This window comes from Arvicola amphibius, chromosome 14 (assembly GCF_903992535.2).
Source record: "Arvicola amphibius chromosome 14, mArvAmp1.2, whole genome shotgun sequence".
Taxonomy (NCBI): domain Eukaryota; kingdom Metazoa; phylum Chordata; class Mammalia; order Rodentia; family Cricetidae; genus Arvicola; species Arvicola amphibius.
Window position 1 is genome coordinate 5,415,285 of NC_052060.1, and position 18,550 is coordinate 5,433,834.

The 18,550-nt window shown below is 43.1% G+C and overlaps 1 protein-coding gene across 3 annotated transcripts in view; it reads left to right on the plus strand.

Annotated features, from left to right (window-relative positions):
• Window positions 1-15,560, plus strand: part of Them4 (thioesterase superfamily member 4) — a 28,678-nt gene extending 13,118 nt beyond the window's left edge. The window contains exons 3-7 of one of the 3 annotated variants that reach the window (XR_005283187.1): window positions 216-375; window positions 1,443-1,550; window positions 8,100-8,224; window positions 12,126-12,552; window positions 15,200-15,560. Coding sequence is in view for 2 of the 3 variants with exons in the window: in XM_038312029.1 (XP_038167957.1) it covers window positions 216-375; window positions 1,443-1,550; window positions 8,100-8,224; window positions 12,126-12,166 (434 nt within the window). In the remaining variant the exon portion in view is untranslated. Of the gene's footprint in view, window positions 1-215; window positions 376-1,442; window positions 1,551-8,099; window positions 8,225-12,125; window positions 12,680-15,199 lie in introns of those variants that run through there. The other 2 variants (XM_038312030.1, XM_038312029.1) reach the window with 2 other exon arrangements.
• The last annotated feature ends 2,990 nt before the right edge of the window (window positions 15,561-18,550 follow it).

Genomic DNA, 18,550 nt, shown 5'->3' on the forward strand with positions numbered 1-18,550 from the left:
GCTTGGGAACCCAGGGGTTTGTGTCTGCTAGGCAAGCACTCTGCCAATTAAACTACATCTCTAGCCACTGTTTCTGTGACCTTTCCATTCCTTTCTTTGGTATTTCAATCAGTTATCTTCCCACATATGATTTTAGCAGGGCACGGGTGCTTAGTTCTGTCATGGAGCTTTTCTGTTTTTTGCCCTCCTGTCCCATACCCTTATTTTCTTTATAGACCCCAGGTTTGTGAATGAAGAACAAATGTCAAAGGCCCAACAGTTCAGCAGAAGCTTAGAGGAAGGCCTGGGCTTTGAGTATGTGATGTTCTATAATAAAGTGGAGAAGAAGATGGTTTGCTTGTTTCAAGGAGGTCTTCACCTGCAAGGGGTGCCTGGGTAAGAACTATCCTGTCAGCATGAAGCAGGAAGAGTTTTATTCTCACATATTCAGGGACATATTCTCACATATTTAAAGACAACATTAAAATGGCAATATAAATATATATTTATTGATATAGAAATATGCTTATAACACACCAGTTGAATATTATTATCTCTGTTGGTTAAATTTCAAAATTTTAACCTAGTATTAAATGATGCATATAATATATTCTAGAACATAGAGCAGCAGGGTATGATGAACATGTTTACAATGGTTTGCCTTGACTTGATGGTAGTAGTAAGGGCTTAAAGGTTTCTTCCTTCTATTTATCTGCACTTCCTAAACTTTAAAGATTCCTTTTATTATTAGTGTGTGTGTGTGTGTGTGTGTGTGTGTGTGTGTGTGCGCGCGCGCATGTGAGTGCCATTACCAAAGGAATCTGGAGATGTCCAATCCTCCTGGAGCTGGAGTTGCAGGTAGTTGTGAGTCACCCAGTGTGGATGCTGGGAACTGAATTTGAGCTCTGCAGGACTATGTGTTCTTAACTCTTTTTATTTATTTATTTATTTTTTTTTTTTTTTTTTTTTTTTTTTTTTTTTTTTTTTTGGTTTTTCGAGACAGGGTTTCCCTGTAGTTTCTAGAGCCTGTCCTGGAACTAGCTCTTGTAGACCAGGCTGGCCTCGAACTCAGAGATCCACCTGCCTCTGCCTCCCGAGTGCTGGGATTAAAGGCGTGCGCCACCACCGCCCGGCTGTGTTCTTAACTCTTGAGCCCCACTTTCTAAACTTTTAAATGTTTCCTAATTAAAGTTTAGCTTTTCATTCTATAATACAATCAGTACTAAGCTCCAGTTTTATTACAAATATCCTTTCTGCTGAGAATAAAGTAAGGAGGTGTGTGTGTGTGTGTGTGTGTGTGTGTGTGTGTGTGTGTGTACATATACATACATATATATATTATATATATGTAAACATTAAATACACTGAACATGAGGTAAATGTATAAAGACACTTGAATAATTTTTATCTTGAGAGGCTATTTCCTGACCTTCTGAAGCTCTCTTCTGCACTGTTGTGGCTAGATTTGTTCACGGAGGTGCCATTGCCACCATCATTGATGTCACTACTGGCATGTGTGCAATTGCTGAGGGAGTTGCCATGACTGCCAACCTCAACATCAACTATAAAAAGTAAGTCCATGATAGTTCTCCTTATGTTCTTAAGTCAGATTCTCCAGCAGCAGATCCTGAGTCAAGGTCTGTTACCATCAAGGAAGTGCTCCCAGAGGACTAGCAAGGAAGATGGAGAAGCAGGACAGTGAGGAAGCCACCAAGCCTCAGCTCTCAAAGAATAGCTTCCACCAAACTCACAAAGAAATTCTGGGAAAGAGAGTCATGCTTCAGAATCATTCCTTCCATCAGTAACTGGACTCTATGCCAGTTATAAGAAGGGGACTGCTCTGGCTCTCCATGTTTGAGTAAAGCATCACCCAGGAAATAATTTATTTTTATTTTTTATTAATCTGTGAGAAAGGGGTACATGCCATGTTGTGTGTATAGAATCAGAGGACAACCTGTAAAAGTCAGCTGTCTCCTCTTAGTGTGTGGACCCACAGATTAAACACGGCCATCAGGCTCAGCAGCAAGGGCCCCAGCCAGCTGAGCATCTCACTCAGTAAGACCTGGATGGAGCCCAAATATTCCCTACATATTCAGAAAAAGAGAAAAGGTCCTCCTCACTTTACACAGAGAAATGGAGTGGAAATAAGATGAGTTTGATATGCGTCAGAAGCAAAGTTCAGCATGATTGTCACCCTCCAGCTACACTCCACACCAGACAACAGAACGGCTTCTAGCAAGGAACAGAGCATGAGCTGAAGTTCAAAAACAATGTAAGAACAAAGGCTTCAAAGTATGAAGTCCCAAGGGAAGCTGGGGCTTACCACCGCAAGCATATAGTACATAAGTTACTAAACATCTCCCCTTTGCATATCACAAAAGCCGTAATACTTGAGTACTAGCTTTTGGAAGCTGTACTTCATAGATTTTAAGTTATTTTTGTATAGATAATACTTAGGTGTATTAGACTAGCATCATCCTATAGAAAAGTTTATTTCAGAGGTCAGTAGACATTTTCTGTTACTATTTTATATTTGTGGTCTGTGTAGTATGTGACACAGCTTTTCTACTCAGCCATGAAAGTACAGGAGCAGCCATAGATAGTGCATGAAAATAACTGTGTTCCAGTAAAACTGACTTAGAAAGAAGAGTAGCCAGTGGGCTGTAGTTTGCCAGACCCTGGACTATTACCCAGAGGTCCAATTGGAAAAAAGACAGAGCTGCTTGCCTTCTTTTGTAGTTCCCCTGTCCCCTACCTTCCCTCAAACAAAAACAGAGAATTGTTATTTTAATTTCTTCCTCTCTAGTGGCCAAAAATGGTAACTTCAAATTAAAGTTAAGCAAGATTGAAATTTATCATCTAAAAACAGCCAGGAAAGGATGTCCTCAGCCATTCAGGCCCCCACAGATATGGGTCTACATCTATTCTCTTGCGGATATCCAGTTTTTCTATTTGTTAAAGAGATTGTATCTTAACCATTGTGTTTTCTTGACACCCTTGTCAAAGGTCACCTGACTGTAAGGTTAGTAGTTACTCAGTAGGTAAAGTTCTTGCTGTGTGTGCAGAGGGTCTGAGTTCAGCACCCCAGCACCCACTGTAAGAAGAAGTTAGGCACAGCACCACATGACCGTGATTGCAGTGCCAGGAGGTGGATGTGGGGGACTCCTGGGGCTTGCCAACCAGATAGTCTAAGCAAGTCAGTGACTGCTAGGTTCAGTAAGACCCAGGATAAAATGGAGAGTGGCCCCATTTTCTCCATGCAGTCTCTCACACTCAGATATGCTCACCACACAGGAACACAGACTGGATGTGAGTGGGTCTGTGTCTGAACCCTGTGTCCTGTTCCTTTGATTTGTATGCCAGGACTGTGTTTTAATTCTCTGGCCTTGTAAGGTATCCTGAGATCAAGTAATATTTGATTCCAGCGTTCTTCTTTCTCAAGATTGCTCTAATGGGTTTGGTTCTGTTCCCACATACGTCTCAGAATTGCCTTTTTAATTCTACAAGGAAAAAACAAAACAATGACACTGGAACTTCATGAGGGTTTCAGCCTTTTTACTTTTAAGAGGCAAAACCTCGCCGGGCGGTGGTGGCGCACGCCTTTAATCCCAGCACTCGGGAGGCAGAGGCAGGCGGATCTCTGTGAGTTCGAGGCCGGCCTGGTCTACAAGAGCTAGTTCCAGGCCAGGATCTAAAAAAAAAAGCTGCAGAGAAACCCTGTCTCGAAAAACAAAAAAAAAAAAAAAAAAAAAAAAAAAAGAGGCAAAACCTCACCTTAGCCATCTCAATTTCCAGCCAGCCAATCTATCTGAACTATTTCGTTGTCTCTAAATACATTGAGAAGGATAAACAGTTAAGAACTGATGGCACTGAAAGGGGTGGTGTCTGAGCCCATAGCCTCTTCATGACATATCAGGCCAGAAGCTTGACACTGGACTTTCCGATTCTATGTAGCAGAAAATAAATACTCAAGGATATTCTTCCTTCAGCATGAGCAGATTCCACATCAAATACATACATACATGCATAAGAGTGAGTATCGGGCTGGAGAGGCAGCTCAGCAGTTATACCCATGTTAGGTGGCTCTGGCATCCTCCTTTGGCCTCCACAGGCACCTTTACATCCATGGCATACACCTGTATAGACATATAAACAGAAATAAAAGATGAAAGTACTTTTTTTAAAAGTTTAAAAGATTATCAGCAAAAGCAACAACAAACTTAGATCCTCAAAGACTTTAGCTGTCCTCATAGGATAACCAGATGCACACGACCATGTGAGATGCTCAAAGAAATGAAAGGAAAAAGGAACTAAAGATTATCAATTAGATTTACTATGGAATTCAATAGAACTTTGATGTGAAGGCAGAATTATTTAAAGAGCAAAGGGGCTTAGTTAATGCAACTGAAAGTGACCAGAAACGTAGAACTAAGGAAATGAACCTGCAGTCACAATGCCCATGGAGCTCAAAACCTCTTCTTTGAATCTGTTTAGAAAGTCAGGCCAGGCAGTGATGGCACACACCTTTAATCCTGGCGTGCGGGGCACAGAGGCAGAAGTCTCTGAGTTTGAGACCAGCCTGGGCTCAGAGTGAGTTCAAGGCCACCAGGCCATACAGAAACTGTGTCTCAGACCACTCTGCCCCCCCCCCCAAAAAAAAGAAGAAAAGAGAAAGTCAGAACCACAGCCCGAGCTTTCTTTCCATTTTCCTGTTATCGCTGCATCGCCTGTGGCTCTCTGTCTCTAACCGCCACACGAAGGCTATGGAAGTGACTCCTTCGTGCCTGGGAAGTCATTCTTTAATGCTCCTTCTCTTTGAAAGAAACAGGAATGGTGAGGGCGTCCCTAGCTGTGTGTCTTCTGTCCCCAGGAGTTTGGGATCTGGTGTTCTCTTCTTTCTCTACCTTTCAGCAGCTCAGGTCAGCGCGCAGCAGTGGGCCTCACACTCAGCAGGCTCGCTCCACTTAAGACGTATGATGAAATCCTGCCTGTGTTTGCCCGGAAAATCCACTCAGTCCTTTATAATCTCACAGCCCAGTGAAGCCTCAAATCACTCCTCACTACAGACAGTCCTCCTCTGTTGAGATTTGTTCCGGATTCCACACAGCAGGCTTGTGTGCTCCGTGGTGGTCAGCGATACTCACCCACCCCGCTATGTCAGTGATACATCAAGTATATACCATAGTTTTATTAACATGTCCACCGCAGTTAAACCAACGGCAGATACACCAAGTGTAAATAAAAAGGAGAAGCAGAATCCAGTCAGATTGATATGGATTCAGTTTGATACAGCATTGGCTACTCTCTGACCCTCAGATAGCTCATCCAATAAGAGATGAGAACACTTTTTCTAGAAGGCTGTTGGGACTATTGATGTGTTCAGAGTTGGCAATTTAATATGTTTAATGGTGGTTTGGAATCATTTTAAGAGTAAGGGGAGGGAGAGAGATGCTTTGAATCCAGTATAGAGAGAAAAGGAGTTGAGATATAATGGGAACAGATCAAAACTCTAATAAGAAACAGTAGAAAAAAATGGTTTAAAAAATACAATAAATATCAATTAGGATAAATGACAGTAAGGCATTATATTATTATAGAGAAGTTAGTTATACAGTTCTAAAAAGCACCAGAGACAAAAGAGCACACGTAGGAGAGCTGTTTCTGGAAGAAAGAGGGCGCCATTACCCTAGCAATAAACCTGCAGCAACAGAAGAGGCTCTGCCTCATACTAGGCCAGCTCGGAACCATGCAGCCAGCATGCCAAAGTTCAGAGGACAAAGTCAAGTTGTTTTCATTGAACCAAAAATTGAGAGAGGTTATGGAAGAATGGGGCAATGCCCATGGAACATTACAGAAAACTACACCAGAAGGAAGGAAAGCAGTAACGGAAGACAGTCGTGAGCAAACACACGGTCCATGTGCAGGACATGGGGCTCACCAGCAAGGCTAGGTCTACATCTGGAGAGCAGCAAGAAGCGGAAACACTAAAACAAGAGAGAGCTGGGGAGAAGGCAAGCGATGCCTTGTATTTTTCAGTAGGGCAAAAATTAAAGTGAGTAATAATTAATGCAGAAAGCAATAGAAAAGTACAAATAAATAGGAAAATAACTCAATTTTTAAACCAAGAAAAAAAAGAAAATGTGAATCAAAGAAAAAGCAAAGTAAGATAGTACCAAAAATAATTCAGTACACTGACTGACCAAACATCAGTCCAAACACAGGTTATAAGATTGAAATTAATGTAAAAAGCTGAGAAACATATGAAACATTTTAAAACGATACAGAAAAAAAAGCTTTTTTAAGTTGTTTGTTTGCTTGCTTTATGAGAAAGGGTCTGTGTAAATAGCCCTGGCTGGCCTAGAACACCATATATAAACCAGGCTGGCCTCAAACTCAAAAAGATCCTCCAGCCTTTGCCTCCTGAGTGCTGGGATCAAAGTTGTGCACCTGTGTGCCTAGCCTGACACAGAAAAGTTTTAAAGAAAGGAAAATACATGAGACAAAAACAACCAAAAGAAAACTGAGATCAGCAAAAAATCAACTGTACCCCCCCCCAAAAAAAAGTAGTAGTAGGTACAGAGAAAACAGGTGGGCATGGCAGGAGTCCGTCGTTCCAGAACTCCTCCATTAAAGCAGGAGGCAGAGACAGGCTCGCTGGGCAGTGCACAAGCCAACCAGCCTGGAGTAGATCCTACCTTAGCAAGGCAGGAGAGAAGCAACTCCCAAAGTTGTCCTCTGACCTCCCTGACAGCAGGCAATCTTCAGGAAACACCCATGTCTGCCCTTACATAGTTACACACACGCACACACACACACAAAGTAAGTAAATAAACAAACAAATAGACGTTTTAATGGGGGACTGGGTAGGTGGGTCAGAGGTTGAGAGCACTTACTGCTATTGCAGAGGATCTGAGTTCAGTTCCCAGCACCCACATTAGGTAGTTACTATCTGTAACCAGGTCCAGGGGGATCTAGTGTCCTCTTCTGGCCTCTTTGGGGAACTGCACTCACTTGCACATACTGTCACACAGTCAAACATGCATAATTTTAAGATCTTAAAAAGAAATTTTAAAAAAGAAAGAGATGCTGGACAGGTAAGAACAGCAGATGTCCCCAGGACCTTGGCAGATGTTGAATAGACACCAGTAGAAGAGCAAAGCCTGGCATCTCCATCAGCGGGGTCAGGAGAGCTAGTGAGATGGCGTGTTAAAAGGTGATGGGAGGGAAGGCTGGGCCAGGGGCAATCACAGTGACAGCTTCCTCGTGTCATCCACATGACGGTGCTGTAGAACAGAGGACATTTCCATGTTCTATGTTTTGCATCAACCAACAGAACTCTGACCTTCAAAGAAAATTCTTTCTCATTGTGGTACTTGACCTCCAAGATTCCCCCAAAGACTAGCCACTAGTCACATATAGCTATTTAAGTCTAAATATAAGTTAATTAAAATGAAATAAATTGTAAGATTCAGTTTCTCATTTATACTAGCCACATTTCAAGTGGTCAGTAGCCACATGTGACTACCACATTGGACAGCTCAGCTATGAAACACTGACTTAGAATAATAAGGTTGTTGCTGGCAAGTACTCTAAAAAGAAGTCAATAAGAAAAATTTTAATTATATGTAAGTATTTATTATGTCTAGGGTGGGGTACATGTATACCATAACATGCATAGTATACAGTCAGAGGCCAACTTTCAGGGATTGAACTCAGGCTTGGCTGCAAGATCCTTTACCTACCGAGTCATCTAACTGGCCCAAGAAATTCTGAGGATAACAGACACTGACAAGGACTGTTCTCACCCATGGCCCTCTTCTCACTTCTTTCTGCCACTAGCATCAGACTAGGCTCTGGATCTCCCAATAGAAAGTCAGCCCAGACAGCTGGAATCCTGGTCTGTGAACTGGAGCCCAGAAGGGCAGTCTGGGAGCTTATGCCCTAGAACGCCCTGCAGGCAGGAGTGTGGGAGAAAGGAAGCAGGAGGGACAGGAGACACTGTTGGTGTCAGAGCCAGCACTCTCTAGCATCTGTGTATCCACCCTGTCATGCACCGGGTGGTCAGCCAGTGTTACACAGATCTAACAAAAAAAAATGTTTTTTTTTTCTCCCTTCTACAGACCTATCCCCCTTTGTTCTGTTGTGGTGGTAACCAGCCAACTTAGTAAGACTGAAGGAAGGAAACTTTTTATTTCCTGCACTGTTCAGAGTGTTGATGAGAAGACTCTATACACACAGGCAACAGGTGAGGAACTGCGCTGACTCTGGTCTGGGAGGTTGGCCTGGCTCAGGGTTACTTCTGCTTTCATTTCAGAACACACAAAACAAGTTAAATGTTTTGGAGTTGGGTTTTAGTTTGAGTGTTTGAGACAAGGGCAGCCTGGGATGGCCTTGAAAGTGTAGCAGCGGATAACCCTGAACTCCTGATCCTGCCCCCTCTACTTCCTGAGTTCTGAGTGTGGCTTGAACCACCCGCCACACCTGGCTTAGGTTGGTTGGGTTTTGTTTTTAGTTTTGTTTTTTTTTTTTTTTTTGGACGGGGGGAGAGGTTCAGTGCTGGATCAAACCCCATGGCTTTGTACACAGTAGACGAGCACTGTGTCACTGAGCTACATCCCCAGCCCCGTGGCTAAAGGCATTCTTACATACTGCTAGTGAAGGACCTATTCGCCAATATCTGTTAGAACTGGAGGTGAGAGAACATCTGATCCAGCTCTAGGACTGTATCCCATAGGTAACAGAGGAGGGTGCTGTGCTTCAGGTACTGTGCATCCCTCACTTGCAACTGCAAAAGAAAAGCATCGACTCACTTCCGTGGAAAACTGACTACAGAACTACAGCTCTTCCCCAACTTATGCTGTGAAGCGAGTTCACTAACATATACTGGGTGAGAGCCAGAGAGGGCAGGGCAGAGATCTAAGTCAGTATCACTGGCGTGGAGTGAAAGGCAGAAGTCCTTCCATTTCTCCTCTTTCCTCCCCTTCCCTTGCCCTTGCCTCCTTCCTCCTCTCCCTCCCTGGATTTATTGTAAGAGCCATTATGTAGACTTAGATGAGGTAAGCCCACAGACAGGGAGACGAGCAGCAACCGTGGCCAGCAGTGTCACAGAGAGGGAGAAAGTCGTAATTAAATCCTGAGCTTGCACGGGAGCTAGAGACACTCACTGGACATGTGGGTTTTCCCAGTCTGTTGTTCTTCCAAATAGTGTAATAACTTTTGAAAAGTCATTCTATGCACACTTTGCTAAATTATTCTCTAATAGTTTGGAGAGAGATATACCTTGTGCCAATTTCACAATTTTTCTATAAACTTGAAATTGTTCCAGAGTAAAGACTATGAAATGGGAGGAAAGACTAATGTCTACGATGTACATAGACAGCTCTTGGAAGAGCACGGAGACTAATCTGGAAAGGGGACTGGGTGGGCAGTTTACTGTAGGCCCTGTGTATATCCTGAGAGTAAGACATGAGAAATGATTACCAGGAAGGGGGTTGAACTTAATAGGTCCCAAAACTTAAAAGAAGCCCAATTTATCCAACAACAACAACAAAAATTCAACATTTAGTATAAACCTGAAATTTTAGTTATGATGAGAAAAGAAGCCACAACCTATTTCTGCTGACTTAGAGATGCAGGCTCCTTCCTGCTGAGCTCTCTATAGGCTTCGAGCCAGAAATCTCACCTAGAAATGTCTCCTGTTCGTACTTTGAGCAGTGCATCCAACAGGACTTTGCAGGCAGGGCCCTGGAAGCTGCAGTTTCAGGTGCAGATGGCCTACCCAGCTCTAGTTGCATTTCCCTATATTATGTAGTGCACTTGTTTGTGCTCATCATAGTTCTTGAGTTATGACATGGTTCCCACTGGGATATATATAGCTGTTCATCTTTTATTTGTTCCTCTACTAAACTTAATAATAAATAATACCCTAGGGCCTACCACCAAATAGGAATCTCTTAATCATAGTTTATCTCTATATACCCCATCTTTTCTTCCTGTTTAATGATAACTCTGAGCTTGAATTTAGTAGCTTGTATTATTTTCTAGCTTCTAGGTTTTATTTTTAAAATTTCCTTAAGAATGGTTGAGTATACCAGGTGTGGGGTGCATACCGTTAGCCCCAGTAATCAGGAGTTAGAGAAAGGCAGATCTCTGAGTTTGAGGCCAGCCTAGTTCTAGTACAGCCAGGGATACACAGACAAACCCTGTCTCAAAGAAAAAGAAAGGAAGGAAGGAAGGAAGGAAGGGAGGGAGGGAGGAAGGAAGGAAGGAAGGAAGGAAGGAAGGAAGGAAGGAAGAAAGGAAAGAAGGAAAGAGAAAAAATGGTTCATAATCATAATCCTGCATTTGGGAGTCTGAGGCAGAAGGATTATGAGATTAAAGCCAACATGAGCTATATGGTAAGAATCTCCCTCAAAGAAGCAAGAATATCATACATCTAAGGAGTGTGTTCTTCAGCTGTTCATTGTTAACTTTGTAGGAAGAGATTGTGATGTGTGGCTTTTCTGGTTTGGTTTTTATTTAACTGTACATTGCTGAGATTCAGCCCCAGTCTGGGCTGTACGGTCCCTTCTTTCACTTCCAAGTAATGCCCCATTAGCCATCTCACCGCAGTGACTTGGCTCATCTAATAATGGGCTCTGCTCCTGCTAGGTGTGTTCTTGTCTGTGCCCTCTGCATGGCAGGAGCTTGGCATCTGCCTAGAAGCAGAGTTTCTGGATGTATAAATGCTCAGCTTTGCACGGGAGCCCACCTTGTGGTCAAAAGCTGCCCCCAAATGTATGGCATTCTTTTGATCCCTGTCTTCTCTAGCAGTTGACAGATTTCTCAATATTTACCAAAAAGCTTTCAAAATACATCTTTTTATTTCTTTTTGAGACAAGGTCTCACTCTGTAGACCAGGCTGGCCTCAAACTCACAGAAATCCACCTGCCTCTGCCTCCCAACTGCTAGCATTAAAGGTCTGCATCACCATGCTTGGCTAAAATGGAATCTTAGTGTCATTTAGATTTACATTTACCAGGTAACCTATAAAGTTGAATATCTCTTCATATGTTCATAACCATATTTATTTTCCATTGTGTGAAATTCCTGTTGGCTTATATTCACTTTTTTCTTATTTTCACCAATTTCCAGGAATTCTATAGTTACTTTTGGTTAAGCCTATGTTGGATAGGTAGACACTCCATACATCCTCCAGTGTGTAAAATGGTTTTATTTGCTCTAAAGCATCTCTTTATGAACAGAAGTTTGTAATGTTAGTGTAGTCCCAGCTAGTAGATTTTTTTCCTTTATGAGTAATGCTTTTCTTACTCTGTTTTAAAACTCCACTTCTCCAAAGTGTCAGCTTTTCACAAGAGCGATGGGTAAGGAGAGGAGGATGGCATAATGGTCTGAATCCACAGTCGGTTTGCAGCGCCATTCCAAGTCTTTCTCTTCTAGATTGCTTCTGTTGCTATGATAAAACGCCCTGAGCAAATGCAGTCTAGAGAAAGGAAAAGTTGACTTCAGCTTATTCTTCAGGTCACAGTCTACCACTGAGGGAAGCAGGGCAAGAACTCCAGGCAGAAGCCATAGAGGACACTGCTTCAGTAAGCAGGCTCCTGCCTAGCTGCCTTAGGCAGCCCAGAACTGTCGGTTCCCACAGACCAATCTGATATGGGGAAGCCCTTAATTGAGACACCCTTCTTGGGTATCAGGGCTGTCAGGTTGACAGTTAAAGCTTATTAGCACACTCATAAAACCTTCCATATCAGTTGGCTCAGTTAATTGTCATTTCCCAGGCTTCCTCTTGATAGAAGTATTAATGAGTCATGAAGTAACGGAGGACCTGGTAGAGGTGAGGGAAGGTAATGACTTTGATAGTCAAAAATTGATTTGTTTACTTTTGAGACAGCGTCTGACTGGCATGGAACTCACTATAGAGACCAGACTGGCCTTGTACTCATAGAGATCCACCTATCTGCCTCCCTCCCATGTGCTGGTATTAAGTGTGTGCACCACCACCCCCAGTCAAAGTTAGTTAAGTTTTCTGAGAAATGAGAGTAGAAAGATAAAGATACAAGCAATCCCTTCCTACTGTCTTCCTGCTTGGCCTCATCAAATGGAAAACAGTTGACTTACAATCATCTATTGTTTTGTTGGTTTAGCTTTATTTATAAAACTGGATCCTGACAAACGTTTGACATAAAGAACTTCTGTTGAACTCCACACTGTTCTGCATGAAGTCCCCCCTACCCAAGCAGCACCGGTCTCCACTCCTGTCCCAGCTGCTGAACCCCCAGGGGAAAACCTGCTCTCACGGACCCTTCAGAACAGCCTCTAAAATACAGGGCTGCAGGAACTCGCTGTCTGCCTTTCAGACTTTTCATAAGAAGCACTCCCTGGAAGAGTCTCAGCAGTCATGTGTCCCTAGGACAAATGTCCTGAAATATGAGCAGACTTCAAAGCTGACAAGCCCAGTACCTGCTCCACTGCAGACTGCATCAAAGGATTGCATTGAAACTTACTGCAAACATGGAAATGGAGTGGTGTGTGTACGTGTACACGAGCACAGACTGCGTGTTACAAAGAGAGGTTTGTTGTTTTTGAACAAACACCTTTCCAGTCATCTTAGGGAACACAGCTCATTCCTATGGGAATGGATCCACACCTCTGTTGTCTAGGGTCCTAGAGATTAAACCATTGTTCATTTTTTCCTCAACCTGTGCTATTGTATCTTATATCACTGTGCTTGTCGTCACTGGGAGAAGGCTCTGTTAGCTTTCTGGGACTACAAGCTAGGTGGTTTAAACCAACACAAACTTCACTGTCATAGTCCCAGAGGCCAGAAGTCTAAAGTTAAAGTATTAACCAAACCTTGCTCCTTCTGAAGGTTGTGGGCGGGAACTATTTCACATCTCCTGGCTTCTACCAAGAGAGTCTCCAGCATTCCCTGATTTTTAGACACAGCATGGTTTCCCATTGTATCTCTCCATCATATTCTTTCTGTGGTCCCTGATTCGAAATTTCCCTTTGAAAGGATTGAAATGGTTTATTTATTTATTTATTTCTCTTTCCCTCCCTCCTTCCCTCCCTCCTTCCCTCTCTCTCTCTCTCTCTCTCTCTCTCTCTCTCTCTCTCTCTCTCTCTCTCTCTCTCTCTCTCTCTCTCTCTCTCTCTCTCTCTATCTGTGTGTGTGTATGTGTGTGTAGGTGCTCAAATAAATTGGGAGATTAATGTGCTAGAAAACATTTACTTCTTGTTTTTATGTTTATTTGTATATACATGGCGGGGCATGTATGTGCCATGAAAGTGTATATGTAGAGTTCAGAGGGCAGTGTGAGGGAGCTGGTTCTCTCCTTCTAATATGTGTGTTCCCAGGATTGAACTCAGGTCATCAGAGTTAGTGGCAAGCACCTTTATCTGCTGACCCATCTCTCCAGTCATCATTTTTTATTTATTTATTATTATTTATTTATTTATTTATTTATTTGGTTTTTCAAGATAGGGTTTCTCTGTGTAACAGCCCTAGCTGTCCTGGAACTAGATCTTGTAGACCAGGCTGGCATCGAACTCACAGAGATCCACTTGCCTCTGCCTCCCAAGTGCTGGAATTAAAGACATACACCACCACCACCTGGCTTCTAGTCATCATTTATTGTTTTTATTTTTGTTTTTTGAGATGAAACCTGGAGCTTTTTGAGTAGATCAGGCTGGCCTAGAACTCACAGAGGTCCACTTGCCCCTGCCTCCAAATGCCAGGGCTTACTTGTCACCTCCTCATGGTGAACCATGGTATTTTGTGCTGCTTTGTGCATCTGCTTTAAAGATTTATTTCTGACCAAGTGAGGTGATACACACCTTTAATCCTAGCATTAGCAGAGACAGGTGAACCTCTATAAGCTCCATGCTGATCTATAGAGTGATCTATAGTGTAGTCTATAAAGTAAAACCCTGCCTTTAAAAAGATTTATTTATACATAAGCGTGTCTGGGTGTGTGGGTGTGTCACATGCATATGGGTTCCTGAAAAGCACAGAAGAAGGTGTCAGATCCTCTGGAACTGGAAATCAAGCTCCTCTAGAAGAGCCAAACTTGCTCTTTCTTGCCACACATCTCTCCAGCCTCCCATATTTTGCTTCTTGGTGCAGGTAATAGATACTGTGGGGACTTCTGTTTCCTGCCTTTCTCTCCTTTTACTAAAAGTGTAGACTAAACCCTGCAAACTGCCATTACTGGGTATCATAATGGTCAAGTGCCAAGATCTTCTAGAATCTTGCTCTAGTAATTTAGGGATATTTGTTGAGTCCCTACCTGTGGAGTTACATAGGCCCTGATCTGTGAAAGAACATAGGTCCTTTTTTAAACCAGGAACATGCTTGGCAGAGCCAGTTTTAGCCTAGGGCCAGAGCCTTGGAAGCTTTCCCCTAAGGCCCTGATGTATGGAAAAGGAACACAGTTCCCTCTCGAAAACCAGGAATGTGCTTGGCAGAGCCAGTAATGTCCTAGGACCAGGCCTTGAGGGAGCTGCAGCTTTGGATCCTGAGAACCCAAGTCATTCGACCTTAAGACGCTATGGTTATCAGTCCCAAAGCTGGTGTGTGCTTGATTTGTGCAGCTCTTGAGATGCCCTATATTCCCTTTGTGTAAGATTTCCTGATTAGCTTCCTGCTGACTTCATCCCATTGTCTGATGGCTTTGTGTTGACTCTGTCTCCTTTTTTCCCCACAAACTGTATATAAAATCTTTGCTTAATAAACCTGTTGTGCATGAGCCATCCACTTGTACAAGACCTCCTGATCCCAAACTTTCCTGCCTTCTTTATCTTCTCTCTGGTCATCATCCCCCAGGTCAGGTAGCCATGTGGTACCCCACCAGTCATTCTTCCACAGCCTAAGATCAGCTGGATGCTCCAGAGCCAGAGCCAGCTGAACCTAGGGTGGCCAAGCCACAGGAGGACTCAGGTCCTAGGAGAAGGTCTAGTAGCCACCTGTAGCCCATGGGGTTGAAATTGGCAGCTGCTTCTCCATGGAAACAGAGTTTGAGGAAGTGCCTGGGAAGCGGTGGGACTCACAGCTTTGTAAGCCACTTACCTTTGAGCAACGGCCACCATTTATTTCCATTCACCCTTTCAGCCAATTCTGAAGCTTCTGGGAGAGTGTTATGACAACTTGCATTTCTTGGACTTGGCATATTAAATGTGAAGCTGAAAGAACAATGTGCCATCTCTGTCTGTTGTCTAGTTACAGGTGGAAGCTGAAACAGTGCGGGTTCTTCACGCCTGTCATTTGGCTTCATTGGACAGCCTTGAAGAACCTCCTAGCTGAAAGAATGCTGAGGAACACTCCTTTCTCTGGATCTCCTTTTCTCTCTCCTAGCCCATCTCTCTCCCCGGCTTCCATTCTCACAAAGTGAACTGTGGCATATGATCAAGCTCAGCCATGGAAAGTGTCAGCTGCTGTTCGTGGGGAAATTGTTTCCTTACTTTAGAGCAGCTTTTGCAGGAGCCACAGAACCTTGGCAGTCTTGTCTTCCAGTTGTATTTGACATGTATTTGAGACCACTGTGTTAACTTTTCATCATGATTAAAAGGAATAATTCGAAGGACAACTTGTTTTTGTTAAGTTTGGAACTGCAGGCTAACTGCACCATGTGTAGCCTCTTTCTTCTGCTGCCACAGGGAAAATGGCAGCCCTTCTACTGTGAATCTCCAGTCTAACAGATCCCCCAGATGTCCAGACTTCGGAAGAATAGCAGACAACATTCTCACTTCCCTAAGGGAGTTTATAGACCTCAGATTGTTAGTCTCTGGCATTTCAGCAGGCCACCCATATAATGGGTGCCTGTCAATTAGATATGCCACTCCTTAGAGTCTCCTTGGAGTCCTGCCTGCTAATACAAGACTCCCTCTCCTCCTGCCTCCCACCAGAGAACTAGGGACAGCCGGATCTCTACATGAAGTCACCCCCTTCTGAGATTTATAAATATGGAACCACTTATTTATAATAAATAGGAGGAGAAATCTAGGCTCGGGAGAAAGAAAGGGAAGAATAGGAGAAGAAAAATGAGGGACATGCCAAGGGCAAGAAGTAAGACAGATGCCAGACAGACAGACAAACAGTGAAGCAGTGAAAGTAAGATACACAGAAATAAGAAAGGTAATAAGCCCCAAGGCAAAAGGTAGATAAAGAGAAATGGGTTAATTTAAGCTGAAAGAGCTAGCCAGAAACGTACCTAAGCTAAGCTGTGCATTCAAAATTAATACCAAGTCTCTGTGTCATGGTTTGTGGACTGCTTGGTGTCGAGAAAGAAAAGATCTGGTACAGTGATATATGCCAAGGATCTCCTGCCAATAAAACCATTTATAGCCAATTTTAAGTAATGAAGAGTTATAGAAGAAGTAGATCATTTTTTTGAGACACATAGCTGTCCTAGAACTCACTAAGTAGACCAGGCTAGCTTCAAACTCACAGAGCTCTGCCTGCCTCTGCCTATGGTATGCACCATAATGCCCAGCAAAGAAGTGTATCTTAAATTAACCCTACCTGGAGTTGATTCTTGAATTTTCCTTTTGTCTGTCCTACAGGTGAAGTCCAAGCACCTGAAAAGTAATACTCAGGTCCTTTTCTTAGAAGTTTCATTGACGCAAAATATTAGTGGACAACATTTCCTCATAAAGCTTTCCAAAAACACAGCCATCAGCTGGGTATGGTGACATGCTCCTTTAATCCCAGAAGTTGGGAAGCAGAGGCAGGAGGTTCTCTGAGTTTTAGGCCAGCCTGGTCTACATATCAAGTTCTAGGACAGCCAGAGTTGCACAGTGAGACACTGTGTAAAAACATACAAACAAGAAACCAAAACCCTCGACCATCAAAAACAAATACTGCAGCAGACTGCTAACAGACAACAGGTAAAAAGTTTTACAAGAACACAGCCAACAAAGTCAGTTCTTTAAAGAAACTAGTTTGCAAATTCAGTATTAATTTACAAACATGTTTCTTTTTAAGATTTAGTTTTATTTTAGTGTGTGTGGGTGTGTGTGTGTGCGTGCGCACACACGTGCCATATGCGTGGCAGAGGGTGTCTGATCCCTTGGAGTTGCAAGTGATTGTGAGCCACCCAATGAAGAAGCTAAGAATCAAACCCAGGTCCTCTGGAAGAGCAGCCCTCACTCTTAACCACTGAGCTGCCACAGTGTCAAAAACAGAAGCAACACCAAGATGTTGCAAAGTAAAAATTTACTAATGGCTGGGCCATAGTTTCAGTCTCCCATAGAAGGAGAATGAAAATGACAGACTAATGGCAGAGCAGTCTCTGTATACCAAGTGAGCAAATGATTAAAGATGGAATTTAGCAGTTCTTTTTATGGTCATGGGAAAGGTACATGTTATGGGTTTAGGGTCAGTTGATGTGGGATTTCCCTCTGTATGCTGTGATTACCATTAATGAACAAAAAAAACTGCTTTGGACCTATAGTAGGGCAGAACTAGGTAGGCGGGAAAGACAGAACTAAATGCTGGAAGAAAGAAGGACAGAGGCAGAGAGAAACCATGGAGCCACCACTGGAGACAGATGTGCTGAAACTTTACTGGTAGGCTACAACCTCATGGTGATGCACAGATTAAAGAGATGGGTTAAATTAATATGTAAGAGTTAGCCAATAGGAAACTAGAGCTAATGGGCCAAGCAGTGATTTAAATAATGTAGTTTCTGTGTGATTATTTTGGGTCTAAGCTAGCTGAGCAGCCTGGAACCAACAAGCAGCCCCCTCCAACAGTCAGTCAGTTAACATCCACAAAACATCTTATGGTCAGCTCATTCTTGGAACAATGAAAACAATTTACAATGTGTAATATGCAAGATTATTGAGGAAAAGTAAATTTAAAAAAAGAGTTGATCTCTAGCTGAGGACATGCTCAAAGTCCATCACTGTTTAACTAAAAAAAAAAAAATGGAGACAGGCTGCAACTGCACACAGTGGACCAAGATGTGAGTGATCAGCCAGCCAGCTGGGCACCCCATTCTCTAGGCCCTCGGTACTGGAGCAGAACCCCAGGCCCCTCACCTACCTGCCTCAGCTTCACTAGCCAGTCAGCAGGCAAGCTTCCTGCAGACAGGCTGTTCCAGCATTCCCACCCATCCATCAAACCCTGTAAGCTACAAGGCCTACTCCACCCCTAAACCTACCCATCCCCTGCAAGCTCAGAGGGATTCTGAATCACAGTCTGCAACTGCACAGAGCAAATCAAGAAAGCAGCCGAGAGAGACCTCAGCAGCTCCCTGAGACACAGACAGCAACCATGAGGAGTGGACCAAGAGGCAGACACTGCCGGCAGCAGCTGGAGGAAGAGATGGGTAGGCACCAATGCAAAAGTTCATTCAACAATCTAAAAAGCAACATGGTAACACCAGAACCCAGTGGTCATACAACAGTAAGACCTGATCACCCTAAACCCAGAAGAAGCAGAAGAAAATGATCTTAAATATAACTTTATAAAGATAGAAACCATTAAAGAAAAATAAAAATTCCTTAAAGAACTGGAGGAAAAGACAAAAAAATGAAGGCGTAAGTCATAAACAATCCCACACCAGTT